The sequence below is a fragment of the Patagioenas fasciata genome, chromosome 3, assembly GCF_037038585.1.
Source record: "Patagioenas fasciata isolate bPatFas1 chromosome 3, bPatFas1.hap1, whole genome shotgun sequence".
Classification (NCBI taxonomy): domain Eukaryota; kingdom Metazoa; phylum Chordata; class Aves; order Columbiformes; family Columbidae; genus Patagioenas; species Patagioenas fasciata.
Window position 1 is genome coordinate 88,102,899 of NC_092522.1, and position 24,195 is coordinate 88,127,093.

Consider the following 24,195-nt stretch of genomic DNA (forward strand, 5'->3'; position numbering starts at 1 on the left):
ACTTTTATTCCTAAATATGTTTAAAACTGAAATGTAGAGAATAAACCCAACCTCTACAATATCCCAAAGATTTTTTCAACATATTATGCAACTCCACCAAGTTTCTGTTTTACCCATCTTCTACCTTACTTCAATCAAGACAATCTTTAGTTATAAGATCATTTGATTCCCTAAACCTTTTTCCTGAAGAGACACATACTCTATTAAAAAAGGTGCATTTGCAAATAGCAGACTGACAGACTCAAACTGCATTTCATCTACGTTCCATATGCTCATAATTAGGTGTTTACCCTTGCCATGAAAAGCAAAATAAACCACAACACTTAATAAACAATTAAAACCTCATTTGCCCCTGCCTTACACCCTAATTATTTCCAGATAATTATGCATTTCTGATTTCACTTCTTGAAATGTTCCCTAGAGAACCCATCCACCAGATCTGAAGTAGAAAAGTATTTTTATTGTGGGTCTCTCAGCAAGTGAAATTGCCTAGTTTAGAGGTAATGTGAGGTGTGCACGCTGCAGCTGAATTAATTGTACAACTGCAGCCCCAGTTCTGCTGCAACTGTAGCTTCAACCTGAGGACTAAGCGTAAGATGCTCCTTAGCAGGAGTTTTTCATTGGAATGCATGAGAAGATATTAAGGAAGACAGGTTAAGGAAAGACAGAAGCACAGGAGCACCTGAAGTAGTCAGCTACTCATTACAGATCCTGGCCAATACTGAGAAATTCTTCGGGTAAGTCTTATATACTCCTATTAGGAAGCTAGTGACCTTTAAGCAGAATTATGTCAGCAGTAATAGAAAAAATAGACTCTGAAAACAATTTTGTAAGTCTACAGAAGAAAGATCTAGGCATCTTAAAAATGGGTTTCACAATCACAAACTCTGTAACAACTAGTACAAATAAATCCTCTTATGTTAAGAATTAAATCAGCCACCTAATATTTCAACCCATCTCTTAGGCACTCTGGTTCAGAGACCCAAGATAGCTTTAGCACAATGCTGCAAAGCAGCAGCATCAATATTTGATTCCAACTCTCTACCGGCCTCATTGTTACACTTCGATACAGCTTCAAATAGAAAATGGGTAAAAGAGAAGAATAAGTAAACTTCAGGTCACATTACCTGCTGATAACTATGAAGTCTTGAAGTACCTTTGTGGTGAAACTTTCCATGTCTTTGAATATAACTACAACTGGAGGAGATTGCCAGTGTCTAGAAGAGGAAGTTCTTTTTTTGCTCGGAGTTTCAGAATCTGTTTTCTTTAAAGTCGTTTGTTATGCATTAACGAACAGAAGACAGTAAAATAAAAAGATTGAATCACACCTATGATATTATAATGCTCAAAAGTGACATGACTAACTTTTTGCTACAGTTACATTTATATACAATTATATTATTATAATCGTATATTATTATCTCTTCTCTACCTGGCACAGCATGAAGTACAAAGAATAAGCAAATTTTAAAACCCCACATTCCAACAAAGACAAGAACAGCTCTGTGGGACAAAACTTTTAAAATTCTATTGTGACTGAAGGAGAAGATTTGAGCTGTGTACACAGATGTTGCCCATTTCCTATATCTTTATCCAGTAATACAAAGAGCACGTGCTCATTAAACTTTTGTTTAACATAATGCTCTGATGAAGTCATCACAAAATCAGTTCTAACTTTAATTCATGACCAAAAAACCCTTAAAATTTCATTAGCATTATTAAATACAAAGATACAAACCCATTTTTAAAGTTATTTTCCTACTGCTTGTCAATGCAGCACGGACTGCCAATGACACATTAGCACTAATAGTGTGCCTTTCCCCTGGATGGCTGTTCTTTCGTAAAGTTTTACTTTAATAAACAAAACATCTCAGCACTCGTGGGAGAACAGTATCTGACATAAAGTTGATACTGCACTTTAACCTCCTAGTTCCCAGTTAAACACAGCATAAATTTGTACTTTTTGCTTGGTTATCAGAACTCTGGCATTTATATGTCATCAAAAACTAATTCCACATTTGTTATCTATGTTACAGATTTATATTCAAATAGCCTTAATCTCAGTTATTTAGTAGGTACTAAACGAAAAGCTAACCTTTGGCATTTTTTCACTACAGCACAGGAACATGAGTTATTAAATCTCTTTTTTAAAAGCATCTACATGTCAGACATTTTTATAAACTGGTGATAAAAATAAAATCATACCTTTGTTACGTTTTGATACCAGCTGATAATAGAAGTCATTGAACAACGTATTTTATTCTGGGAAACCTGCATGTGGTCCTCATCTTCTAAAGAGTCCACATCTATATAGCAGTTCATCAGCTGCCCCATCAGCTTCTGCATCAGATTTTTTATGCCTTGACGTAACATTTTTAGACACACAGTAGAGAAATTTGGTTATTCGGTAACAGGCCTTCAACTCATACTCTAAAAAATTACCCCAAGTTATTGCTTATTTTTCACTTTTCTAATTATTCTCCTTTTCTCTCCAGAATGCATACTTCATGCTCCAGAAAGCTTGAAAGTATTCATGATATGCATGTTGTTAATGCAATAAAGATTATCCTATTAATTTGCCTAGATAGCAACAATTCAGGTTAAGAGGTTGGCCCTGCAACTTCCCTGAACTCCAGCCACAAGCTATTAGAGTGACCTAAAAATAAACAAGGTAGCCAATCCATAGATTTGGGGATGCTGCCATAAGTGATTTTCATCTTTTTACTTAAATTTAAAAGGAGCAAGGAGAGCGGGACAAAATTTTATTCTACCCACTCCTTCACTGTAATAATGTTACTGTAAGCATTTAAATAGTGGAATGCATCCATACACTGTCCAATTAAGTGAGAGGAAAGCCAACCTACAATACCAACAAGCAATACACTAAGCAGCATGTTCTTGACATTTATGCTACAACTAAGTAGTATTTCAATCTTCATTGTTTTAAACAGAACTGGATACCTCTTAAAATACTGCAGGCATTACTGCTATGTTAACATAGGATTGAGCAGATCTTTAGAAAGTCTTCAAGATCCTTCCGTCCCATTATTCTTACATTTGGGGGCAAAAGCTAGAATTCCTAGTTGATGGATAACTTATTCAGAAGCAGCAGCAAAGCTATTGCAGTATTTACCTGGGCAATCTTTGGCTTCCAGCAAGGCTATATAAGGTGTAATGTTATTCTGAAGGACTTCTGAGAGACTTCTAAAAGTCAAGTCATGATCTGTAACATTTACACCTAGAAAAAAAGACATATTTTAAGGGTATTTTTGCTGTAATTTGTGCCCACAATGACTGAATAATATACTACCAAACAGCAGCCAAAACCCAGAAGATAACCTCAAATACTCAAAGGAGGAACGAAAAGTATCGCATCAGATGAAAGAGTAACACAAGATTAGACGTACATGTAAATGCTAGCTGATGAAACGGAAAAGGGAACCACTGCGAAGACCCCTTGTATAGTTTGGTTTCTGTTTTTAAGGAAAGATTTCTCAAGGGTGCAAACCTGCAAGGACTAGGAACTAGGACTGGTTTTCCAACTTCCCTTGCTGCTCATATGCTCAGAAGCCATCCACAGTCACCTAAGGCCAGCAGACAAGAAGATGAAATTCACCTTCTCTAGAAGAGCAGTACATATACCTGAGATCTGGATCCTCACATGGCTTATGTAAGGATCGAAAATTACTACAAGTTAGTATGAAATACTGTCTGAATTTACTATAAACTACTCAATATTTACTGCCTTTGTTAACATTTTTAGTCAATATAAAAAAAAAAAAGCACGCCCCTCCAGAAGGCAATTCACATCTTCTTCCACTGAAATATTCAAAGCAGAGGCATCTTGTTTCTTATAGCTCCAAAAGTAGACTACCTTCCAGGTTCTGCTAGTGTTCACACAGCAAATTTGAAGCACAGGCCTGATTTCAGGTTCTCTAAAATGATCTTCTGAAAATGCAATCAGGTTGCCTCGAACCAGGTTTAGGATTACAGTTACAACTCTTTGAAAAAAAGACAGACTTCAGAACATCACCAACTTCAGTAATAAGATCTTCAGCTATTTTCTTCACCCTCTGCTTTTTCCAAGATAATGACACTGCTTTCCTATATGTAAAGATGCACTGCAAGAACACGTATCAGAAATCCAGAAGCCTTGTAATTCCATAGTTAGCCATAGAAACCACCAAGCACATTGGTGGCAGAAACAATTCAGAATCAAAGCATCTCCAATGCATCAGGAAAAACAACCCCAAATCCCTACCAGTTGCCTATGACTGACCTTGAGGGAGGGTGTTACCTTACTGCACTACTATGCACAAAATGGAAAGAGGTCTTATCCTGCTTCCTTCTTCCAGACCAATTTCTTCCGTTAACATTTCTGAAACTGACATTACTCACAGTAGTTGCTGGAAGTCAACAACATGTTTATCTTTGATCTCTGTGTCAGTTTTAAGCAGATGTACATAAAATATATAGTGAAAAAATTACCCAAGACAAGAGCTGCTGTAGGGATTTCTCTGGACTTCATCCGACAAGTCCATTCTGTTGTCTTCTCTTGGAACTCAGAATGAGACCGCCTCAAAAAACTCACTAAGTTATCAAATAACTGCTTATTCAAATCTTCTTGTATTTGCTGTAAACAAACACGGAGAGATTTTATTTATAAAACTGTGGACACATGATAATATCTTCCTTTTCCCACCCCCTTCCTGAACAATTTTAAATGCTTAAAACCCCAGGGTATTTTAAGTAACACTGAGTTTTGCTGTGAACTATAAACATGCTAGTCTATTCACCGTGTGGCAAACACAGACATTTCCCACCTTGGAACTTCTGGTCAAATGCCTCAATTATGATTTGGAAAGCAAATGAGTTTAACTCTGTTGTCATACCACAGGCTTTAAAGAAGGAAGAAAAAAAACCCCACAACATACTGACAAAGTTTAAGTGCTACAGGAGGAATAAAAGAATATAATTAGAAATTTTCATGAACGTTCTTCCAGAAGCTATCACTTCCTCTCGATTTACAAAACACCTATAAAAACATTTTTCTGATGGATCTAAATGAGAGCAAACATTCAGCTCCTCCAAATCTAATTCAGGATAAAAGGGAAAAAAAAAAAAAAAAGGAAAGCATTAAGTATTTTTAATAGGAAAAAATACTACATCACATGACTGACACTTTTGCTAAACTGCCTTTTGCCCTTCAGGATGATTTTCATACAAGAATATGTACAGGTAGGAATATATGGAAAGGGGAGAGAGAGCAGAGAGAGAGAAAACTTTTAAAGGCAGTTATATAGTGGCAGCATTTTGTATTTCTTTTATTATGTACGTGCCTTCGAAAAATTGGTCTCTAATCCAAAATATGCCTTCTGCTAGAACTGACAAAAAAACCCCACACTCTGAAGTTCAGGATATCAACATATATACTCTAGAATATAACTGTTAGAAATAAGGTTAACCCCCTACCCCAAATAAAATAATCATCAAGATTTATTAGCAACAAGAAGTGACACACACAGAGCAGTGAACTTGATTTTAAACAAAGTGGCCAAGGCTGTCTCTAGCAGCACTGATGAGGCAGCTGTCAAAGGAGTTAAGGTCACATCTGGAGATTGCACGCGATTTCTGCTCAAACACCTGAGCTCCATTTCCGTTATACAGAAAAGCTCCTGTTGCTCTCCTGAACAATTGATAAAACTGTACACAAAATCATCTTACTCTTTTCACCCTCTATTTATTAAAAAATATTCTTTGGCCTTCTTGATGTTGTGTACCTCTGAGCTCCCAGCTGATAAATTCTATGGCAACTCAAAAGAAACTCTAACACGGTATTTTAAAAATCAGAATTTACACCATCAGCTTTATAACAGCACGGTAACAGTTCCTGTATTATTACATGTCCCATAACAACCCTCTGAGCTTCTGCTTTACAATCCATCAGACTTAGAGCTTCTTCTGCTCATTACTGTAACACTTTTCACTAAGCTGCCCTAAAAACAAACTGAATCCTTACTTTGCATGGTTATAGCATATATTATTTATTCCAGCGTACACTTGTGAAGATGGAACTCAGTCTGCCACAGCACTACACATTTACTTAGGTTTCCTTAAATTCCATTAATCTTTTCTTGTAAAAAACAATGTTGTTACTGGCATTATTTTTGTAGCATTCCAAGAAGTACACTAGGCTGCTCTGCATCTCAAGTGGCCAACTCATTTACTTGCATGACACTGCTTACTCTGGAAAAGTCATACGCGCTGGAAGTCCAGTCCCTGCTACAACACTAGCTTTGGTCATGAGTATCGGTTGCATGGTCTGAAAACCATTATCTGCACATTAGATGTAAAATTACCACATTACAGCCCTGCACTTAGGCTTTTTGTTTCTAACCTGGCTCCTGGTAGTGCAACCGGAATTCCTTACCTTACAGGAAGGGAATGTTTCTGAAAGTCCATGATAAGATGCATCATAATAAGAACATGTGCAAGGCCACTGCTAACAGCAGCAGTCAAATCTGGGATATCTTGTAATACCAAAACAAAAATGGTCCAAAATTCACTTTCCAAAAATGAAAGACAGTTGCTGCAGTACTTTTGCCAGCTTTTATGTTGTGAGAAGCCTGTAAGGATGCCACAGAATCACCGACTGTTAGGGATTGGAAGGGACCTCCAAAGATCATCACCAGATGACAGAAGGTGCTGCCACAATTGCAGCACTGTTTATGATAAACACAGAAAGGCCAAGAGTGCTCTGCAACAAAGTACTTGGAGGTCAAATCCTCTTCACTCTTCAACACCTCGAGTAGATATCAGAGAACTGGGAAATCATCAGCACAAGCACATGGCCTGCCAAGAAATTCTCAGGTAGCCCTATCCTGGCAAAAGCTTTGGAGAACATCCTGCTACGCTCCCTTGGCACACCACCAGAACTACTAGAATATAAGTCCAAACTAGCAAGCCATGTACTTTCCAGGTATTCTCCCATGGATCAGGTTTACTACACCAGGGTTTGAAAGTATGTAAGAAATAAAATCCTGACTGGATAAAGCCCTCACCTGCCTGATCTGACCTCACAGACAATGCTGCTTTGAGCAGGAGTTCTGACTAGAGACTTTCTGAAGTCCCTTCCAACCTGAATTATTACACAATTTCATACATACACACAATTATCAGCTTCAAGGTTGCCAACAGTGGGATAAAAGGATAGTAATTCAGATCTCAGCAGAAAAAAAAAAAAAGAGACATCCCAGAAGCTGGATAAAGGAAAATGTATAGCAGCAAAAGTAACTGTAGGTAGTCTGCCCTTGGACAAATCAAACTCTAAGGCAAGGCCCATATCAGCTTGTCAGTGTAGCATGAACTGTCTTCCATCAGGAGGAAGAAGAACAGAAGAAAGTATTGGGCAAACTCCTAGCAGCCTCAAAGAAAACAAGGGCAGGAAAACAGGACTGAATTATGATTTTCCAGATGGCAATCACTCTGTTTCCGAGTGGCTATGGAAAGCTTTTGCCATGACGGGTTGTGCCTGCTGCTCTGGGATAAATCCTTGCAGAGCACTAGGAAACAAAACAAAAAAACAAACCAAAACAAAGTACTTCTTCAACCTGAAAATCCTACAGCCACTGTTGGTGACGTAGAAGCATTATCTCAACAGCCTTGACAACACTGTGCCAAAGAACGAAGATCCAAGAAAAGGTTTTCCAGAAGTAGCTACAGAATGTCACCTTCCCTATAGTCCACTGTGCAGCTGACACAGCAGCTTCTGGTGCAGCTGACATTACTGGCAGTGCTGGTAGCCAACCCGTCAAACTGAAGCAGTTGTCAGGAAGATACCAAATGTATCTCCACGGACTTCTGTGCGTTCTCCATAATCAGTGCCGTGAGGTAGTGCACTGCTTTGCACAGCCTGGCTAGTTATGGTTTGAAAAGGGTGCTGACTAGGCAAAGTGAGCCGTATCATGGAATGGTAGGAAAAGAATTGGAGGAATGTATGAGTTTAGCCCAGGGGTCCAGATTGTAAGCTACATCCAGCTGGCTTCTACTGTACATCCCAAAACAAACTTTGGAAAAAAATTCTCATAATGTCTAGAGCAAAACAACAGGCAGAGGAATATGGAATACTTGCCCAGAATCCTTGACACGGAACAGAGGAGGAAATCCCTGCTGTACAGAAGCAAGCCAGCTGGCTATAGGGACACCACAAGAGCAGGCCATCTAACACACAACAATTAGGCGGCCATAGTTCATACAAAATTAACTCTGATCCTTACCAGACAACCCCATTGACACTGGTTGTACTAATTCAATAGACTACACTTGCAGCTGTGTCATTCAGCATTTGACATCCATACAGTTGTATTCACATAAATCTGCTGTGAATCCTGGGCTGCTATGAACTCTGTAACGCTGAGGTCAGGAGCAGCCTAAAATCCTCAGAGGACTGGTAAGCACAGAACTGAACTGAAGGTAGAAATCAGCAGTTTGCCAGCAATTAATAAAAAGGAAAATTAGTAAGAAGAGAAGCCTAGAAGCAGCACCTTGAAGAATCAAAAGCATGTAGTTCTGTGATTAGAAGTAATGTGCAACTGACAGATTTATTATTACTATTTTATATTCTGGACAAGGATTCCAGTCCCAGTTAATATTTCTGGCCCTTTTACTGTTTTAATTAATTGTCCCTTTAAGCCTGTAAAAAATACCTCCAGAAACAAAGAAGTAAGCAGTGTTGTTATAAATATAAAACACTGCTTTAGTATTAGGTGCAATACTCACCTCTGTTTCCAATTTGATCTGATTCCATAAAGACTGACAAGTAACAAACCGCACATCAGTATCCTCTGAAGCATTGTTTCTTTCTCTGAAATAATTAACTAGAAAGACAGAAAGCAAAGGCAAGCACAAATAAGAATATCAAAACATTTTTTTTCACAAGAAAAGGAAGCACCCAACTGAAACAAGAACATCTTAATATATGTATATATCTGAGGGAGATGACTTTTATCTTAACCAATTAATTAACTACTGATATCTGGCAGAATAAATGAGGAAACAAGCAGAATCTATTTCCCAAGTATGCAGGCAAAAGGTAAAGAACTGGCTTCCACCTCAAATCCCAGATAAGCTAAAGGCTAAATAAGAGCAAACAGTCTTTATTATTAAAATTAAGAAGGAAAAAAAACTTTCCCTTGCTTCAGAAAGTTTAATGAGTCTCTTTTACCTAATAAATATTCAATCATCTTTTGCTATTACAGTCAGATACAAACCATAAAGGCTTACAAGAATAGATACATGAAAATCCTTTCTGTTCCCTAGGGAAGATGCAGCTAACATCAATTTCCTGAAAATAAGGCATACTGGGAAAGGACTGCCAGGTTACATGAAACACCCATTTATTCCTTTAAAATACATTTACGCGACACAACTATGCCAGCAAAACTTCTAAGTGCAAATCAGGCCGACACTTCTGGCTCACCTCTCAATTGCCTCTACTTCTGTACATGCTCTCTATGAAAAAAGAGAATAAAGAGTCCTTTCGGTAAAAAAATATCTTGGCACATTTTCTGAACACATCTGGTTTCCCAGGTGCTGCTCTGCCTCACACATGTGAACACAGAAACTCCCCACGAGCTTCCAACTAAGAAGGAAAGACAGGGCTAGGAGTAAAACAGGAGATTGAATAGAAAGTAGTATAACAGAGTGACATTTTTTTCTTTTTCCTCCCACATTCACACAGTCAACATTTCCCTAAGAAAAAAGAAAAAAAAAAAAAAAAAAGGCACAGGCTTGGAACCATCCTGCTCCCAGCATACATTTAGCAAGCCTGGTATAGCTTTAAGGCTTCACTGACATCACCTGAAGAACACAAAGACTGAAGGTTAAGTAAACAGCCTGTTAACTGTTGCTACAAAGTAACATTAAACATAACAACTGATTTTTTCTAAAAGTATGCATATAGAAAAATTAATTTGCTATCCATTAATATCCATTTGGTAGCCATTGAATGTAGCATCAGCTGTGGTCTGATCCACTTGATGAGCACATTTAATATCCCAAAGCATTAAAAACACCCAAAACACTTCTGTAAATGATGAACAAAAGGCATCCCTCATCCTGCATTTTCATTGTCTCCCCTAAGCTCATTTGTATCCCTATGAAAAAAATCACTTAAAATCTATAACCCACTCTGATTACACAGGTTTTAGGCTTTTAGTTAAAGAAAAGCCAGCCACTACATTACTGGTCATATACCAAGGCATAATACTCTTTTTATACTACCAAAACTCAAACTAGAGGGTGCAAATGTGCACAAAAGGCCACAGTATTATCAGCTACTGATGCTGTGAAGTTTCACAACTGAAACTTCACACTTGGCAGGCTTGGGCTTCTGAACTGGACAGATGCACAAAGTACTGTCTATTGAGAACACCATTCTAACAACAGCTGTTAGCAGCCAAACCAGCTCATCTCTGCCTCCCTTTTAGGGGTAGTTCAGTCGCATTTATTTTTCTGTCTCAAAGCATTTGCTAATTAGAACAACATGTTTAGTAGTACTTATCCAAACACTACTAATCCTGCAGAAACGAACACAAAATATCCAGTAAGGGGTAGATTAAAGTGTGCTTTAAGTGCATAGGTCTTGGTTGTTGGTTCATTTACCTTGCAGTGACTTGGAGTGAAGGACTGGATTCTATTTCCCTGACTCTCATTCCCAGAGTTACAGATGTGGCAGGCTCACAGAAAACAATAATTTGGGATTAATTTTAAAGCAGTGAGGCTCTCTGGTAATGCATGAGACTGTGGTGATTTCCACAAAAATGTGGTCTTATTACTTCCCCCCCCCACTTTTGTTTTTTTTTAAATACAAATTGTCATACCTTTTGACAGCTCTGGTGATGCCAGAAAAGTTTAACCTAGGCAGAACAATAGTAAGCTTCCTAACCAAGTCTCAAACAGCAACTATTTAAACAGCATTATTTGTGGCTCGAATAAGAGTCAGTTCTGTTCAGTCTTCCTCAAACGACAAGGGACCTGTATACACAGCTTACAGGGTAGAGAAAATACATATAACAAATACTAGTACACAAACGCCATGGCATCTTCGCAAATAGTTTTTATTTCTTCTTTTCCTCAAGAAAGTTAGGTAAGCTACCCAGAATATGATTAGATTTATGAATGGGATATCATTTCTGACTCCCATAGCTAAAAGTGGCTCATTTAGACTCTTTAGATAAATAGTCTGTCAGCCAGTAGCATGGAAAAAGAGTTATTTTGTGAAAAAAAAAAAAAAATTGCAAAGACAAAGATCATACACAGTCTCGATTGCTGGAGATGGGAAAAAAAAAAAAAACAAACCATTTACACTACCCAACAATTTGCTGGGGTTCCTCCAAAGAAATTAGTTTTCAGCAATACCAATGAGCAACAGAAATCCTCATGCAGCTATAACAGAACTCAGTCAGATGTGGTGAATCTTCCAGGATTAACCCTTCTCAAGCACAGAAATGTATCAAAATGCACTAACCTGTTTTCTGAGACAACTTTCTCTTCTTGGGACTTGGCTTAAAAACAAAGCAGCCCTAGAGAAAAACAAAAAATAGAAACTTAAACATGAGCATCAATCTGACTAGCTCCTGAGGCCACTTTATTATCTTTTAATTTCAGTGCTCCATTAAATAATTTGAACTTAATTGCCAACACCTTGAGGATATCAATTTGCATGTTGTCCCTTCATATTCCTGTTTCAAGCTGGAAAACTAGTGGAAGCAGTATCCCAGCATATTTAGGAGCAACATCTTCATCTTTCCATTACGTTCTTTACTTCAACCGCCAACTAGAACAGCAGCAGATTCTTTAAACATAAGGAGTTTAGAATTAATAGGAAGTGATTCCCTGGGGACAGATCAATAGTTTTCTTAGTACAGTTTCAGTTAAAAACAAAACAAAAAGCAAGAGGCTTCAATGCATAGAAAAGGTGATCCAAACTAATGCAAGGAGTATTATTAAGTCACTTACAAAAGGCAACGCATGCCCTAGCTACAGAGGACAAACGCACCCCAACGTGAAAAAGCAAAGATTGTTAGAAGCAGAATGACGAACGGTTTGGAAAAGGCTCAGATAAATAAGAACCATGGCTCCAAGAAAGTCCTCCAGATACAAGTGATGTCCCAGTTAAATCAGCTTCATCACAAAGGAAAAGGAAATAAAACACATGTATTAGGCCTTAAGTTCTGGAAGACTTTTTCATTTTACTCTAGAAAATCTGACATTTCTTCCCCCATCCTCTCAAACAAAAACTCATCTCTTTTGAAGAGTTATAATAATTTCCTATATATCAGAGATCATATGTATTCCCCAACTTTCACTGTGAGGTTCTTGTGCTACAGCAAAGGAGAAGGAAACGCACAAGTGTTCAAATAGATAAACAGAGTGATTCAATCCTGTGTTTCTCAACAGAGATGCTTACACAGGCAAAGATTACTGAACTCAACCTAGGATAGTTCAGCCGCTAGCATAAAAACGATCTAGTGAAAATGAAACTCCAGAGGTATGTTCAATTTTGATCACAGGCACTAGTCTGTTTGTTGGGCGACTTCGGACATGTTATTTCCTTTCTTATACAAATAAGAAATTGCAGTAAAACACAAATAACAATATTAGCCTCCTCTGAAAAACAGCCTTATGAACTGGAGATGCCTTCAGATATTTCCCATTTTACATGTGTATTAACAACCATTTAAAACTGGCTGGACAAATATTGTAGTTATTGTACAGATCCTAAACACTCTGGAACAATTCCACTAGACAAAGTTACACTACGGCCTTATTTATGCTGCAGTACACATGTGTCAGAAAAATAACGCACGAGACCGCAACTGGAATCAGTCAAAATAACTATCAATCATATATATATATATATATATATATAAAAGAAGAAACAACACACGCTTAATCTAAGAAAAAAACACAAATATTATTTAATACTTCATAAATATTGGATTTCTCTGCCCCACTGAATGTATTAGGGACCAGAATATAAAATGACAAAAAGTATTACACATAAGAGACAGGAGTCCAGAGGGGGGATGACATTTCACTACCTAACTACTTAATGACAACTGCCATTTTGAAAGGGACATCTACTTGTTTTGGATTAAGTTTTAACTTTGTTTGGAAGTAATTCCATTTACTGCTGAAAGTAATAACCTGCACAGGAACTTCCACAGCAAAGGATCCAGCTGCACTTCGCAATTCAGTGAAAAACAATATAAGGGACAGCAGTCTTATGACGATAAAACGCATCCCTTCCTGCTGTGAACCACTGCTATTGTTCACTATATGATCAAGGAAAACAAGAAAGATGTTAAATGTTCCAATACAAAATTTTAAGTCTGCTACATATTAATACTGATGAACACCCTGATCCTACTGTCAGTCCTGACTACAGGCCAGGTAAAAGCTTTCAGCTCAGAAATACCAAGGTGATAATAGATATTTAACGTTATGTATCAGTGACAGCACTTTTATTTCTCCATTGAATTAGTTTTGGGGGAAGACAGAATGAACATTTCAAAGTGGCAGCAAGCGATGCCAACAGCCTTTAGCTGGGAGTGACAAAACCTGCAGCCACAAAACCACCGCTCAGTTCCAGGTGAGGTTTACTTCAAGTACGAGCGCTTTTCATGTCACAGAATCACAGAATGTCAGGGACTGGAAGTGACCTCAAAAGATCATCCAGTCCAATGGCCCCGCTGGGGCAGGAACACCCAGATGAGGTTACACAGGAAGACGTCCAGGCACGTTTTGAATGTCTCCACAGAAGGAGACTCCACAACACCCCTGGGCAGCCTGTTCCAGTGCTCTGGCACCCTCACTGAGAAGAAGCTTCTTCTCAAATTTAAGTGGAGCCTCCTGTGTTCCAGTTTGTACCCACTGCCCCTTGTCTTATCATTGGTTGTCACTGAGAAGAGCCTGGCTCTTCTTACCCTTTACATATTTATAAACATCAATGAGGTCACTCCTCAGTCTCCTCCAAGCTAAAGAGACCCAGCTCCTGCAGCCTTTCCTCATACAGGAGATGCTCCACTCCCTTAATCATCTTTGTTGCCCTGCGCTGGACTCTCTCCAGCAGTTCCCTGTCCTTCTTGAACTGAGGGGCCCAGAACTGCGCACAATATTCCAGATGTGGTCTCACCAGGGTGGAGTAGAGGGGCAGGAGAACCTCTCTTGACCCAACAGGCCAGAGGAGAAAGGCAGGACGGCTGGCTGTTGTCAGGCCACGGCTGAAGAGACTTGACAGAGCAAGGGAAGGGTACAGACAGCCCGGGCACAGGGGTGAGTGAAACGGCAGCGGATGAAACAGGAGGGGGAGCAGACGCAGGGCGCGACAGGGAGACTGGGCGGTTCCGCAACAGCTCCCTCAGCACCGCACAACCGCGCGGTTCTCCCCAGGCGGCCCAGCAGGGACCGCTGAGGTCGCACGAAGGCCCCATTCTGCTGAGGCCGGGGAGCAGCCAGCGCTTTAGGCACGCCGGCCCCGCACGCCCGGCATCCGCCGCGGGACGAGGCCCCGAGCCGTTTCAGCAGGGCGGGAGCCAAAGCCGGCGGCCGTGGCCACCGGAGCGGAGGTTGGAGAACAGCCCCCGCCCCCCCTCACCTTGGAGACGGAGCACATGCTCATGTCGCCCCTTTGGCGGCCCAGGCCCGAGCGGTAACGGTCAACCCGCTGACAACGGAGCCGCAAGGGGAGGACCCTGCGCCGAGCGGCGGCGCACGCGCACTCCCGGGAACACCTCCCGGCTCCCGCCGCGCCCGTAAACTGTTCCCGCCTGACGCGCCTCTTCCGCCGCTCCCCCCGCTCTCCTGCGCAGTGGGACAGCCCTCTGCCTCCGCGCACCTCCTCCGGCTGAAGGGAGACCAATGAGCTCTTACTCCCCCTCCCACCCTGTTCGTGAACATGGTACGACTCAGCCCGCCCCTGGGCGGGCGAAAAGGAGAGGTGGGGGGGAAGGGGCGGCTGCGACCTTCCGCCTGGCGGCGCAGCCATGGCAGCCTGTTCCTTTCGGAGGAGCATCGCTTACCAGGTACTCCGCTCCCTGCCGCGGCTTGCCCAGAGGAGGGGTGCGCCATAACCGAGACCTCCAATTTGCGTCGTCACCCCGATTCCCCCCTTCTCCGAGCGTCTCGCAGTGGGTCCGACCTGTTGCCGAGAGGCTCGGCGCGGGCTTCTCTGCCCCGCCCCTTTCTAGGCCGCGGGCAGCACGTGCGGGTCAGCTCCGCCCGGCCACTGGCGGAAGCTCTGACAGGACCTGGGTCCCCTTACAGCCCCTCACAGCGCCCGCCCCGCCGCGGGCAGTGCAGCTGTGCCCAGAGGCTTGACTCGATTTCCACTCCCCATGGGCTTAAGCCCGTGAGCAATTAATTAGGAGACACTTCATCTTGGCCAGGATCCAGCCAGTGGTAGCTTAGTGGTGCGGCCCTGGCGTCATATGGGCCTCCTGGCCCCCTGCTTGGTAGGTGCGAGGTGTAGCGACTACGTAAGTCCATGAAGGTATCCGAGGGTTTGATGAGACCCTTCATAGGAAACAAAAAACCAGCTATACATTGTGGGAAAGCAAGATGTTTGGTTCCAGCCACCTGGATGACAAAGGCAGGTCAATACTAACATGACCATCTGGACAGTCAAAGAAGAAATAGTACTAATGTAATTAGATCACAGCAACTAGTAAAAATATAAAAGGTCTTGGACAGGTTGTGCTGAAGTATGTTTCTCATAATTTTAAAGAGTGATAGCCCAAACTCGTGAGAATGGTGTCTCGCATCAGATGACCGCCCCCAAGTACATGTGATGTGTGAATGTTTTTGGGCCCGATCTGTTAATGAGTGGGAATGTAACTGAAACAGACGTAACATGCATGTGATGTGTTTTTAATAACAATTATTGATAAAACATCTTGTTTAACCTCTTAGTCCAGGTCCATATCTGTAAGTCCTATAAATTGTCAGTGGCTAATAAAGAGGGTCTCAGGCTGGCTCAGCTCTCTGCTCTGCCTGGCTCTGCACTCCTTCCTGAACACGGTTTCTGTCTGTGTGTGCATCTTTGTCAGTGTCTAGGTGTGCATCATCTCTCATTGCCGCAATACATTGTGGCTTATCTTGTTTTTTCTAAGGCACCTTTAACATTTATTTGGTTTATATTGCCTTTTTTATTATTATTGCTTATGATAGTTAATAAGTATTTGCTTTTTTACCTGGGTTGAAAGTTGCTTTCAGATATAAATGATGCATCCCCCATAAGAGTTTAATCAGGGAGCAGTAATTTTCCTGTATCTCCTTTGCTTATGCCACTTTGTTCTTTATTTCGTCTTTAGCTTTCAAAGGTTTTGGATCTGCCACCAGAAAATTTAATAAAGTCTATATCTGCGGTGCCTGTCTCCAAGAAACGGTAGCGTTTCCATTTTATCTTACAATGTTATGTCATCTTTTATTATCTTCTGTTGTGCTTATTATTGCAAGAGCTTAACAGGACTTTAGGGAAAAAGAAATATAGAAAAAAAGAAACCTAAGCTAATACACCAATTATAAGAGACCTACATCTAATTAAATTGCTGTATTTTTTTCAACCAAGCTCAAAACAAATGTAATTGCTTAAATATTTGTACAAATTATAGGCAGTGGTTGAATGGCAAATATTTCAGCATGAATTATCTGAATGTGAAACTGTTTAGAACAAATATGAAGTTATTGCCGATTTTTTGGTGGTGTCCTGATCCAAAGGTATATTGATAACATGGATGTTATCAATTAAATTGCATTTATTCATGAGCATAAATCTTGTTCATTCTGAAATAGTGTTCTCACCATATATATTTTCTGTTTGTATTAGTTAGAGCAAAGGCAGTATTTGGCCTCCTATTGCAGCTTTTTTAACATAGTGAATTTTCAGGTATCTGTGACAGGTTTATGTTTGCCAATTAGACTTGTCATATGCAGAGTCAGTTCAGATCTGACAGATTTCCCCATTGTTTCAACAGGGTTTTTTTTCCAATTTTCATATTTTCTATTATTTTTTTTTTTAGGCATGTTGCTGATTTCCAGCTTTCCATTGCTTCTGTAACAGAAGATGGTTCTAGTAATTGCTTAGCACAAGATCTTCAGCTTCAAGCTCAGAAGATAGCTGAAAGGGTATGCTAATGCATTAATCATATATTTGATGAAATAATGAGCTTACAGATTAGAGGTACAACAGGAAATTGTATTCTTTCTCCATGCATCTGTTTGATTGAGAGTAGTCTAACAACTGCACCTAGTGTAATTGTACACAGGGTCTTCACAGGGAATTGGAGAAGCAGCTTTAGTTAAGGTTCTTGTGAAATTATTGTTTTCAAACAGTTTGAGAGTAAATAATATTTGTGAAGTTAGGAGGCTGTCTAAATGGTATGCCATGGTCTGCACTGTTGACCAAAACTTGAGCAAAAAATTGACTATGCAGTGGCTTGAAAAATCAAAGACAGCAAAATCCAGCACCAGGATGGCAATGGAGAAATTTAGCTTGTGGGTCAGACAGGCCAGATTTTATTATCCTTAACTGCTTGAAATTCAGGTTTCTTAGAACAGCATATTTTTCAGGTGAAATGGCAGTAGGTGAGGTGTTAAGACTAACTACAGCATAAAAAAAAAAGCAACATTCAAAACAAGGTCTACAGAAGTGACTCAAACCTTGAAGGAAGGGAAGGAAATAAAAATTTGGAGAAGTTGGCATGCATGTAGTTGAATAGAAGTAGAACCAGAAAGGTGATGCTAAGGTTCGAGGAATCGTTTGAGCTGAAAAGAAGCTCTTTTACAATCTAAAAATATGTTGCCGATGCCAATGAAAAGGAGTATAAACTAAGATGTTGTCGCATAATGAAAGTGCAAGCAAGGTTGTTCATCTGCATCAGAAAGTGAAAGCTCAAGAAGGCTGTTGGGTTGTTGTATGATCAGGAATTAAAAAGGACAAATAAAAACAGTTGTAATACTACTGAGAAGCTAAAGGATTTCTCCATTTCATTCTTCACTGCTGAGATGTTGAAGAGATCCATATCTTGGACACATTCTTGTAAGAAATGGATATTCTGATTCAGGTGAAAAAAGAACTGATGGTGCACAGATAGACAACCAAAACTTCTGAAGTTATTTAGAGATGATAGAAGTGTAGAATGGTTTGGATTGTAAGTGATCTTCAAAGGTCACCTAATCCAACCCTCATGCAGTAAGCAGGGGCACCAATAACGAAATCAGGTGTCTCAGTTTATATGTGATCTAGAACGATAAAATACTTCAGGCTGGAAAGGATCTCAGGAAGTTATCTGTCCCAGTCTTCCTCAGTGCAGGTTGTTGGGGGTTTTTGGATGAGGTTGCTCAGGACTTTGGAAATCTTACCAGGTTTTGAAAGCCTCCAAGGATTTGACAGCCTCCCTGGGTAGTCTGGTCCAAGGATTGTAACATCACAGTAGCGATTTTTTTTTTTTTTCTTCTCTCTTGTGTCTAGTCTGTCACTTTAAAAACAGATGCTGCTCCCAGTGGTTAGAAAGCTAGAAATTGTCTCTCTTGTTTATTTTTGGTGGCCTTATGGAAATTGTAAATGAAATTTTTAATAAATTTGCCTTTAACATCTTTATTTTGTATCACCACATATTGCAGAACATTGTCATTAAAGTCAGAAACTTCAAGAAACAGCAGTCCAAAACTTCTGTCTCAAGTTTTATTTAAGATCTTGATTTTTTTTTAAGTGCTGACAGGTACTGTGTAAGTTGTCAAATGTGTCTCAGCTTTTGTCTGTACAAAGAGATCAACTCCTGCTCCCAGTCAAAATAAAGCACAGATTGTACACATGCAGGGACTGAAGTAAAACATATGTGGTACATTTCAGGCTGAATTACATTCGGAACTATTAAGCATGGATTGGAAATAATAAAATCTTCATTTTTCCAGCAGGATTGATTCAATGATCCATTTGTGATTCCTTCAAACTGATAGATAGCATTTAATGTTTACGGTGGATTAAATTAATATTTACAATGGTTTGAATTACAATTTTCCTATTCAGCTGTTTTCATATAGATTTTCTGTTATGTTATTTCAGCTAAGATGTGATGCTGTAGTGAGTGAAATCAGTGCTGGTCAAGGAACAGTGAACTTTACAATAAACAGGGAATTATTAGCAAAGGTGAGTACTCTATTTCAGGTGCATTAAGGTAAAAATAAATTCCTCAATATATAAAACCATAGAATACTTACTGTTGTCTTAGAAAGTTATTTGCTGTGTAAAACTGTCTTTTGTAAGTTCTTGAGGATCCCTGATGCTGATTTGTTGTGTAGACCTAGAATTTGGAGTGAGGCTCACAAGAACTTATGATGAAGCAATGTGTCAGCCATGCACTGATAATCATAACTCCTCTTTTTTCCCCTCTCTCTGCTTTAAAAGGCAGGCATGGCATTTGCTTTGAGTTTCTGCAGTATACAGCTCCAAAGTCTTGATCTTGGATGTAAAGATTCTTGTTTAAAATAGAGAAGGATTATAAAAAGATGCCTGAAATAAAAGTGTTTCACTACATACTTTGCCAAAATAAAAGGGGGCTGGGAAGATGTATTCCTCAATTTTCTATGCCTGACTGAAATTGAAAGCTTCATTTGTTAAACTGGTAACTTAATGAAAGGAAGATACCCGCTCAGTCTACAGGAGTTGTGTCTCAGTTTTACTCTCTCTGGATTATTTGCAAGAGCTTCATAAAGATAAGTGGATGGCTGGTACTGTTAGGCTGGGGACTGAATGAAAGCTTTGCTAGGCCAGTTCAACTAACTTGTGGAGCAAACTACATTGTGCTGTTGTTCATGGCCTTAATCTATAGGGTTAGCAATTCATGTAGAAATGATATTGTGGTCTTAGAAAATTAACCACACATGTATGAGGGGCAAGAAATCAGGTCTTACCTAATACTGGTGAAGCCCTTTTCCTGTCAGGACGTCTGCTGAGTCACTTAGGCTTGTAATCTTCTTTTCCTGAATGGTAAGGTCTTTCTTCTTGCAAATTGTAAATATTTAGGCATGCCTATCAATCACTTGCTTTATTTATTGCCTAAAAAAATCCCTTTAATTTTTCATTAACTGTTTATAATCCATCTTGATAAGAACATAGCAATGGACTATTCACTGAAAGAGTAGTGTCAGTGGTAAATTTTATTCATGGATGGGATTTCAAAGTGCTTTACTTGTAGGGATTCTAGTTGGTTTAATGATTCAAGCAAAACTATGTGTCTGGCCTAGTAGAGTTTTGCCAGAAAAAAATGTGTAATTAGGACATGTAATTTTGTATTATGTCACTGAGGAGATAAAACCTAGCAGTGACTTTGACTGATAAGGAGAATAGGTTTGTGGGTAAATTTGTCAATTTTTGTGTGTGTATAGCTTACCTTCTTAGGTGCCATAATACGAAGAGAATTAACATTAACAGGCACCATTTTTTGGTTTTGTTTGTTTGTTTTATTTATTCAGTATCTGTCACAGAAGAATTTTAAGGTGATTGTTGGAGGGGGGCGGGGAAAACCTGCTACTGAATGGAGTGAAATTTCCATTGCAGTTCACCTTGTTCAAGGCCTCTCATCAGGAAGTTTGTCCAATACACACAGCTTCACGTACTTGATTTTGTAGTGTGTTGGCATCTGCGTGACAAACTGAAGTATGTAGGGTTTGTCCAGGGACTTACCTCGCTGTATGAATGCATTACTGATAATATAGTCAGCATAGGATTCCTCTTCCCACAAACAGTGTTCAAGCTGTTGAGGAAGTATTTTCAGGCGTTTTACACAGTCTTCATAGTTTTGAAGTAGACACACTTTTGTGGGGACCATTTGCCACGTCCTTACAGACTCACAGGTGGGGGAAGGGAAGAAGTAGTGTTTGGACACGTGAGGATTGAATAGTTGGATTTCTTTGGCACTAAAAGAGCAGAAAGCAGGCTGGCTTTTGGTGTCTAGAAAAAAACAGCAGTTTTAGTAGAATATGGATGTATTTTTTCCTCTTCTTGTTATTGACTTAAATGACTTGGTAGTTCTGAGGAGTCTTCAACTCTTGCAAAAGACTCTTATTTTTCTGTTTCCCCATTATATATACGTTCTGTTTTCCAAAGGAAAAGAATATTGGGCAGATATTATTCCAAAAAAGGATTAACGAAGCAATACAGTGGACACTGACATAAAGTAACTGGAAAAAGGTAGAAATATTAATTTGCCTCATATTCTTGGATGAACAATGAAAGCAGTTTAAATTTCTGCTACCAAAATGAAAAATAGCTAAGCCTCTTTTGCCTGTGTCACTTAAACCACTCATTGATGTTTAAATATGCTGTTAGAATTATGAATGACAAAACATTTAATGAGCTGTTGTTGCAGGCTATCTGATGTGAACTGATGGAGAGGATTCTATAGTAGTTGTTTTGACTCTTAAATTTGCTTTAGTGGTAATCACGAAGACTAGAACTCCCATACTTGTGTGTGAGATTTCCTGAAATGAAAGAAATTTGTTCATGTGCTATTCAGGTGACTTGCACATGCATGGTACTGCTCATGCAGTCAGAGCTAATGGGATTTCCTATAGGTCCTCAGTCACAAGGAGTGTGTGGGATGTCAGATGTGTACCAAAAATTTGGACCTGCACGATCTGGCTGTGCTGTGCACAGCAGGTGTCCCCTTTGTTCACACCTTGACTAAAAACCTTGGATATAGGACAGGACTCGTAGGAATTTCAGAGAAATGGCCAAACACCTCAAAGTGTGCATAGATAAGATATATTAATGGGAAAAGCACACTTTTGAGGAAGGCCAGAGGTATAGTATGTAGCGCTTTTTTAATTAAAGCCTGTTGAGAATGTTTGGCTGCACAAAGAAGTAAATTCTCTAGTCAAGTTTACTGCTCGTAAGCTCTGCTACTTTTTAATCCAATTCTATGATCTAGCTCTACAAGGTACTTTTTTTTATTTTAAGATATGTTACCTGAATTAGGAGAGGTGAGGGTCCTGGCTAGAACCCTGTTTACCTGAGAACTCTCTCCTTTTACGTGAGGTCACTGTTCTGCCCCCATTCTTGGACTTCATTTCTATTCCTGCCCACCAATTGCCCCCAGGTTACTCTCTTGCCCTTTCATATTATGCAACTAAAAGTGAAAAAACTAGGTTTTGCACTTCCTTTTAAATTTCTGCCAAAACCAGCCTTGATTTTCACCAAAATCTCTGCCTATAATTTGTCTTTTTAGTTGATCAGATGCAGCTTTCAAAAATTAATGGCATTTTTATCTGCATATGAGATCGTTTGCTTGGCAGACCAGCCATCTAGTTGCTAATGTGAATAAAGGCTGTGGGATCAGACTCTTATGTGACTGGCAAACAGTTTTCATTTTTTCCTTCCTTCTTTCCTTTTTCTCTCCTTCTCTCTCTCTCTCCTTCTCTCTCTCTCTCCTTCTCTCTTTCTCTCCTTCTCTCTCTCTCTCTCTCTCCTTCTCTCTCTCTTTCTCTTTCTCGCTCTCTTTCTCTCTCTCTCTCTCTCTCTCTCTTCCTTTTGTATTCCTTCTGGTTTAGACTGTGTTGCAGCAGGTGTTGAAAGATGGCTCAGAGTATGGAGTAAAAAGTGAACTATTCTCTACAGTTCCTAGACAAAAGGCAGTGATTGAGTTCAGGTAAGTGAGTGCGATGAGTCCTTTGAGAAAATGTCTTTGTCTACTGGTTGATACTTGGCTGATTGATATTCATTGCTGTAATGTAGGATACCTGCAAAGTTAAACAATATTTACAGTATTATATCCAGCAGTGTTAGATACTCTGAAAACTTTACCAAGTAGAATATAAGTTACGTGTAGGGAATTGAGGCCTTTTCCTGGAATATATTTTTGGTATTTAAAAGAGTTGACACCTCACACTGTCCTCCAATAAGAATATTCTCATTTAGTGCATAATAGCATTCAGTTTTTAAATCGGCTTATTTTATTTTGTTATCAAGAAACATAATATGAATTTTCATTTTTTTCACATTAATACTTTCCTTCCTAACTTGCTAAAGCATTTGGGCATTTGTCTCACTAAATCTCCACAGTTGCTGGCCCCAAAATTTCTGTCCAGTGTAAATTTGTTTACAGTCACCTGCTCATAAAATGGAAAGTGGCTGATTCAGATCTCTTTATGTATAAATATTTTTTCTTCACTTACACTCCCTCTGTAGGCTTCTGCAGTCACAGTAAATAAGAACTTGTAAGAACTTGGCTTTGATTTGGAGGGTGAATTTTCATAGCTGAACTTCCCTTTTATTATTGGTGTAAACAGTTGTAGGTACAGGGCCTTTCTGGGGGGCCAGTGTTGGTAGAAGATGTGATTTTTTAGTTACTGATTCTTGTACAGAAAGTACTCTGTTCTCGTATGAGATTTATCTCTAATAAAGGAATGAGTAGAATGATCCATATGTCCAAAACATGTAAAAAGTGAGAAGGTGGTATAAGTCCTTTGTCACTGGTATAGTTGGGTTTTGGGAGGTTCTTTGGTGCGTGGTGTTTGTGAGTTTGTTGGCTGGTTGTGGTTTTGTTTGGTTTTTTTTGTTTGTTTGCTTTTTCCCTGTAACACTGGCTGTTAACTGATGTTGGAGGAAAAGCTGACGGGATAGGAAAACTTGCTGTCTAGAACAGAAGCTAATGAGGGAATTTTAAGGGAAAAATGGAAAATTGTGGTTTTATTTCAGTTCTTCTGCTATATGCATGAGTTGAATTCTTTTGAGTTGATGATCTGGCAGTCTTGTACATTGAACAAACATTATTTGTGAAAATTTGTTACAGCTCCCCTAATATTGCCAAAAAGTTTCACATAGGACATTTGCGTTCCACGATAGTAGGTAAGTATGGATTTAACCGCCTCCTAAATGGGCTTGTCTTCCTGTTTCACTTGACTGGAGAACACTGCTAACCTTTCACTCTTCTAGTGGAGTGGCTGTATCAGGCTCAACTTGCTAATTAAAAACCTTTTGCTTATTATGCAGTGAAGAAAAACAGCATGGTGTGTTGCTGGCAGATTTATTAAGTCACACATAATATAGTTTTATGACTGTGAACATTAAATGAAGTAGTTTTAAATTGTTCAACAAAGACACCCAGGCAGTTTTCATGGAGGTGTTATGAGAGT

General features: G+C 39.5%; 2 protein-coding genes across 8 annotated transcripts in view; one reads left to right on the forward strand and one right to left on the reverse strand.

Annotated features, from left to right (window-relative positions):
• The window catches only part of ORC3 (origin recognition complex subunit 3), a 36,939-nt gene extending 21,712 nt beyond the window's left edge, over positions 1–15,227 (reverse strand). Inside the window, exons 1-7 of one of the 5 annotated variants that reach the window (XM_065833201.2) lie at positions 15,084–15,227; positions 11,528–11,582; positions 8,779–8,876; positions 4,489–4,633; positions 3,134–3,238; positions 2,206–2,360; positions 1,128–1,264 (exon numbers count right to left, since the gene is read on the reverse strand). In XM_065833201.2, the coding sequence (XP_065689273.1) occupies positions 1,128–1,264; positions 2,206–2,360; positions 3,134–3,238; positions 4,489–4,528 (437 nt within the window). In that variant the 5' untranslated portion in view covers positions 4,529–4,633; positions 8,779–8,876; positions 11,528–11,582; positions 15,084–15,227. Of the gene's footprint in view, positions 1–1,127; positions 1,265–2,205; positions 2,361–3,133; positions 3,239–4,488; positions 4,634–8,778; positions 8,877–9,478; positions 9,660–11,527; positions 11,583–14,659; positions 14,871–15,083 lie in introns of those variants that run through there. The other 4 variants (XM_071806782.1, XM_065833198.2, XM_065833199.2 and 1 more) reach the window with 4 other exon arrangements.
• The window catches only part of RARS2 (arginyl-tRNA synthetase 2, mitochondrial), a 38,536-nt gene continuing 29,314 nt past the window's right edge, over positions 14,974–24,195 (forward strand). Inside the window, exons 1-6 of one of the 3 annotated variants that reach the window (XM_065833204.2) lie at positions 14,974–15,086; positions 16,374–16,447; positions 17,082–17,187; positions 19,127–19,210; positions 22,612–22,709; positions 23,853–23,908. In XM_065833204.2, the coding sequence (XP_065689276.1) occupies positions 15,048–15,086; positions 16,374–16,447; positions 17,082–17,187; positions 19,127–19,210; positions 22,612–22,709; positions 23,853–23,908 (457 nt within the window). In that variant the 5' untranslated portion in view covers positions 14,974–15,047. Of the gene's footprint in view, positions 15,087–15,279; positions 15,516–16,373; positions 16,448–17,081; positions 17,188–19,126; positions 19,211–22,611; positions 22,710–23,852; positions 23,909–24,195 lie in introns of those variants that run through there. The other 2 variants (XM_065833202.2, XM_065833205.2) reach the window with 2 other exon arrangements.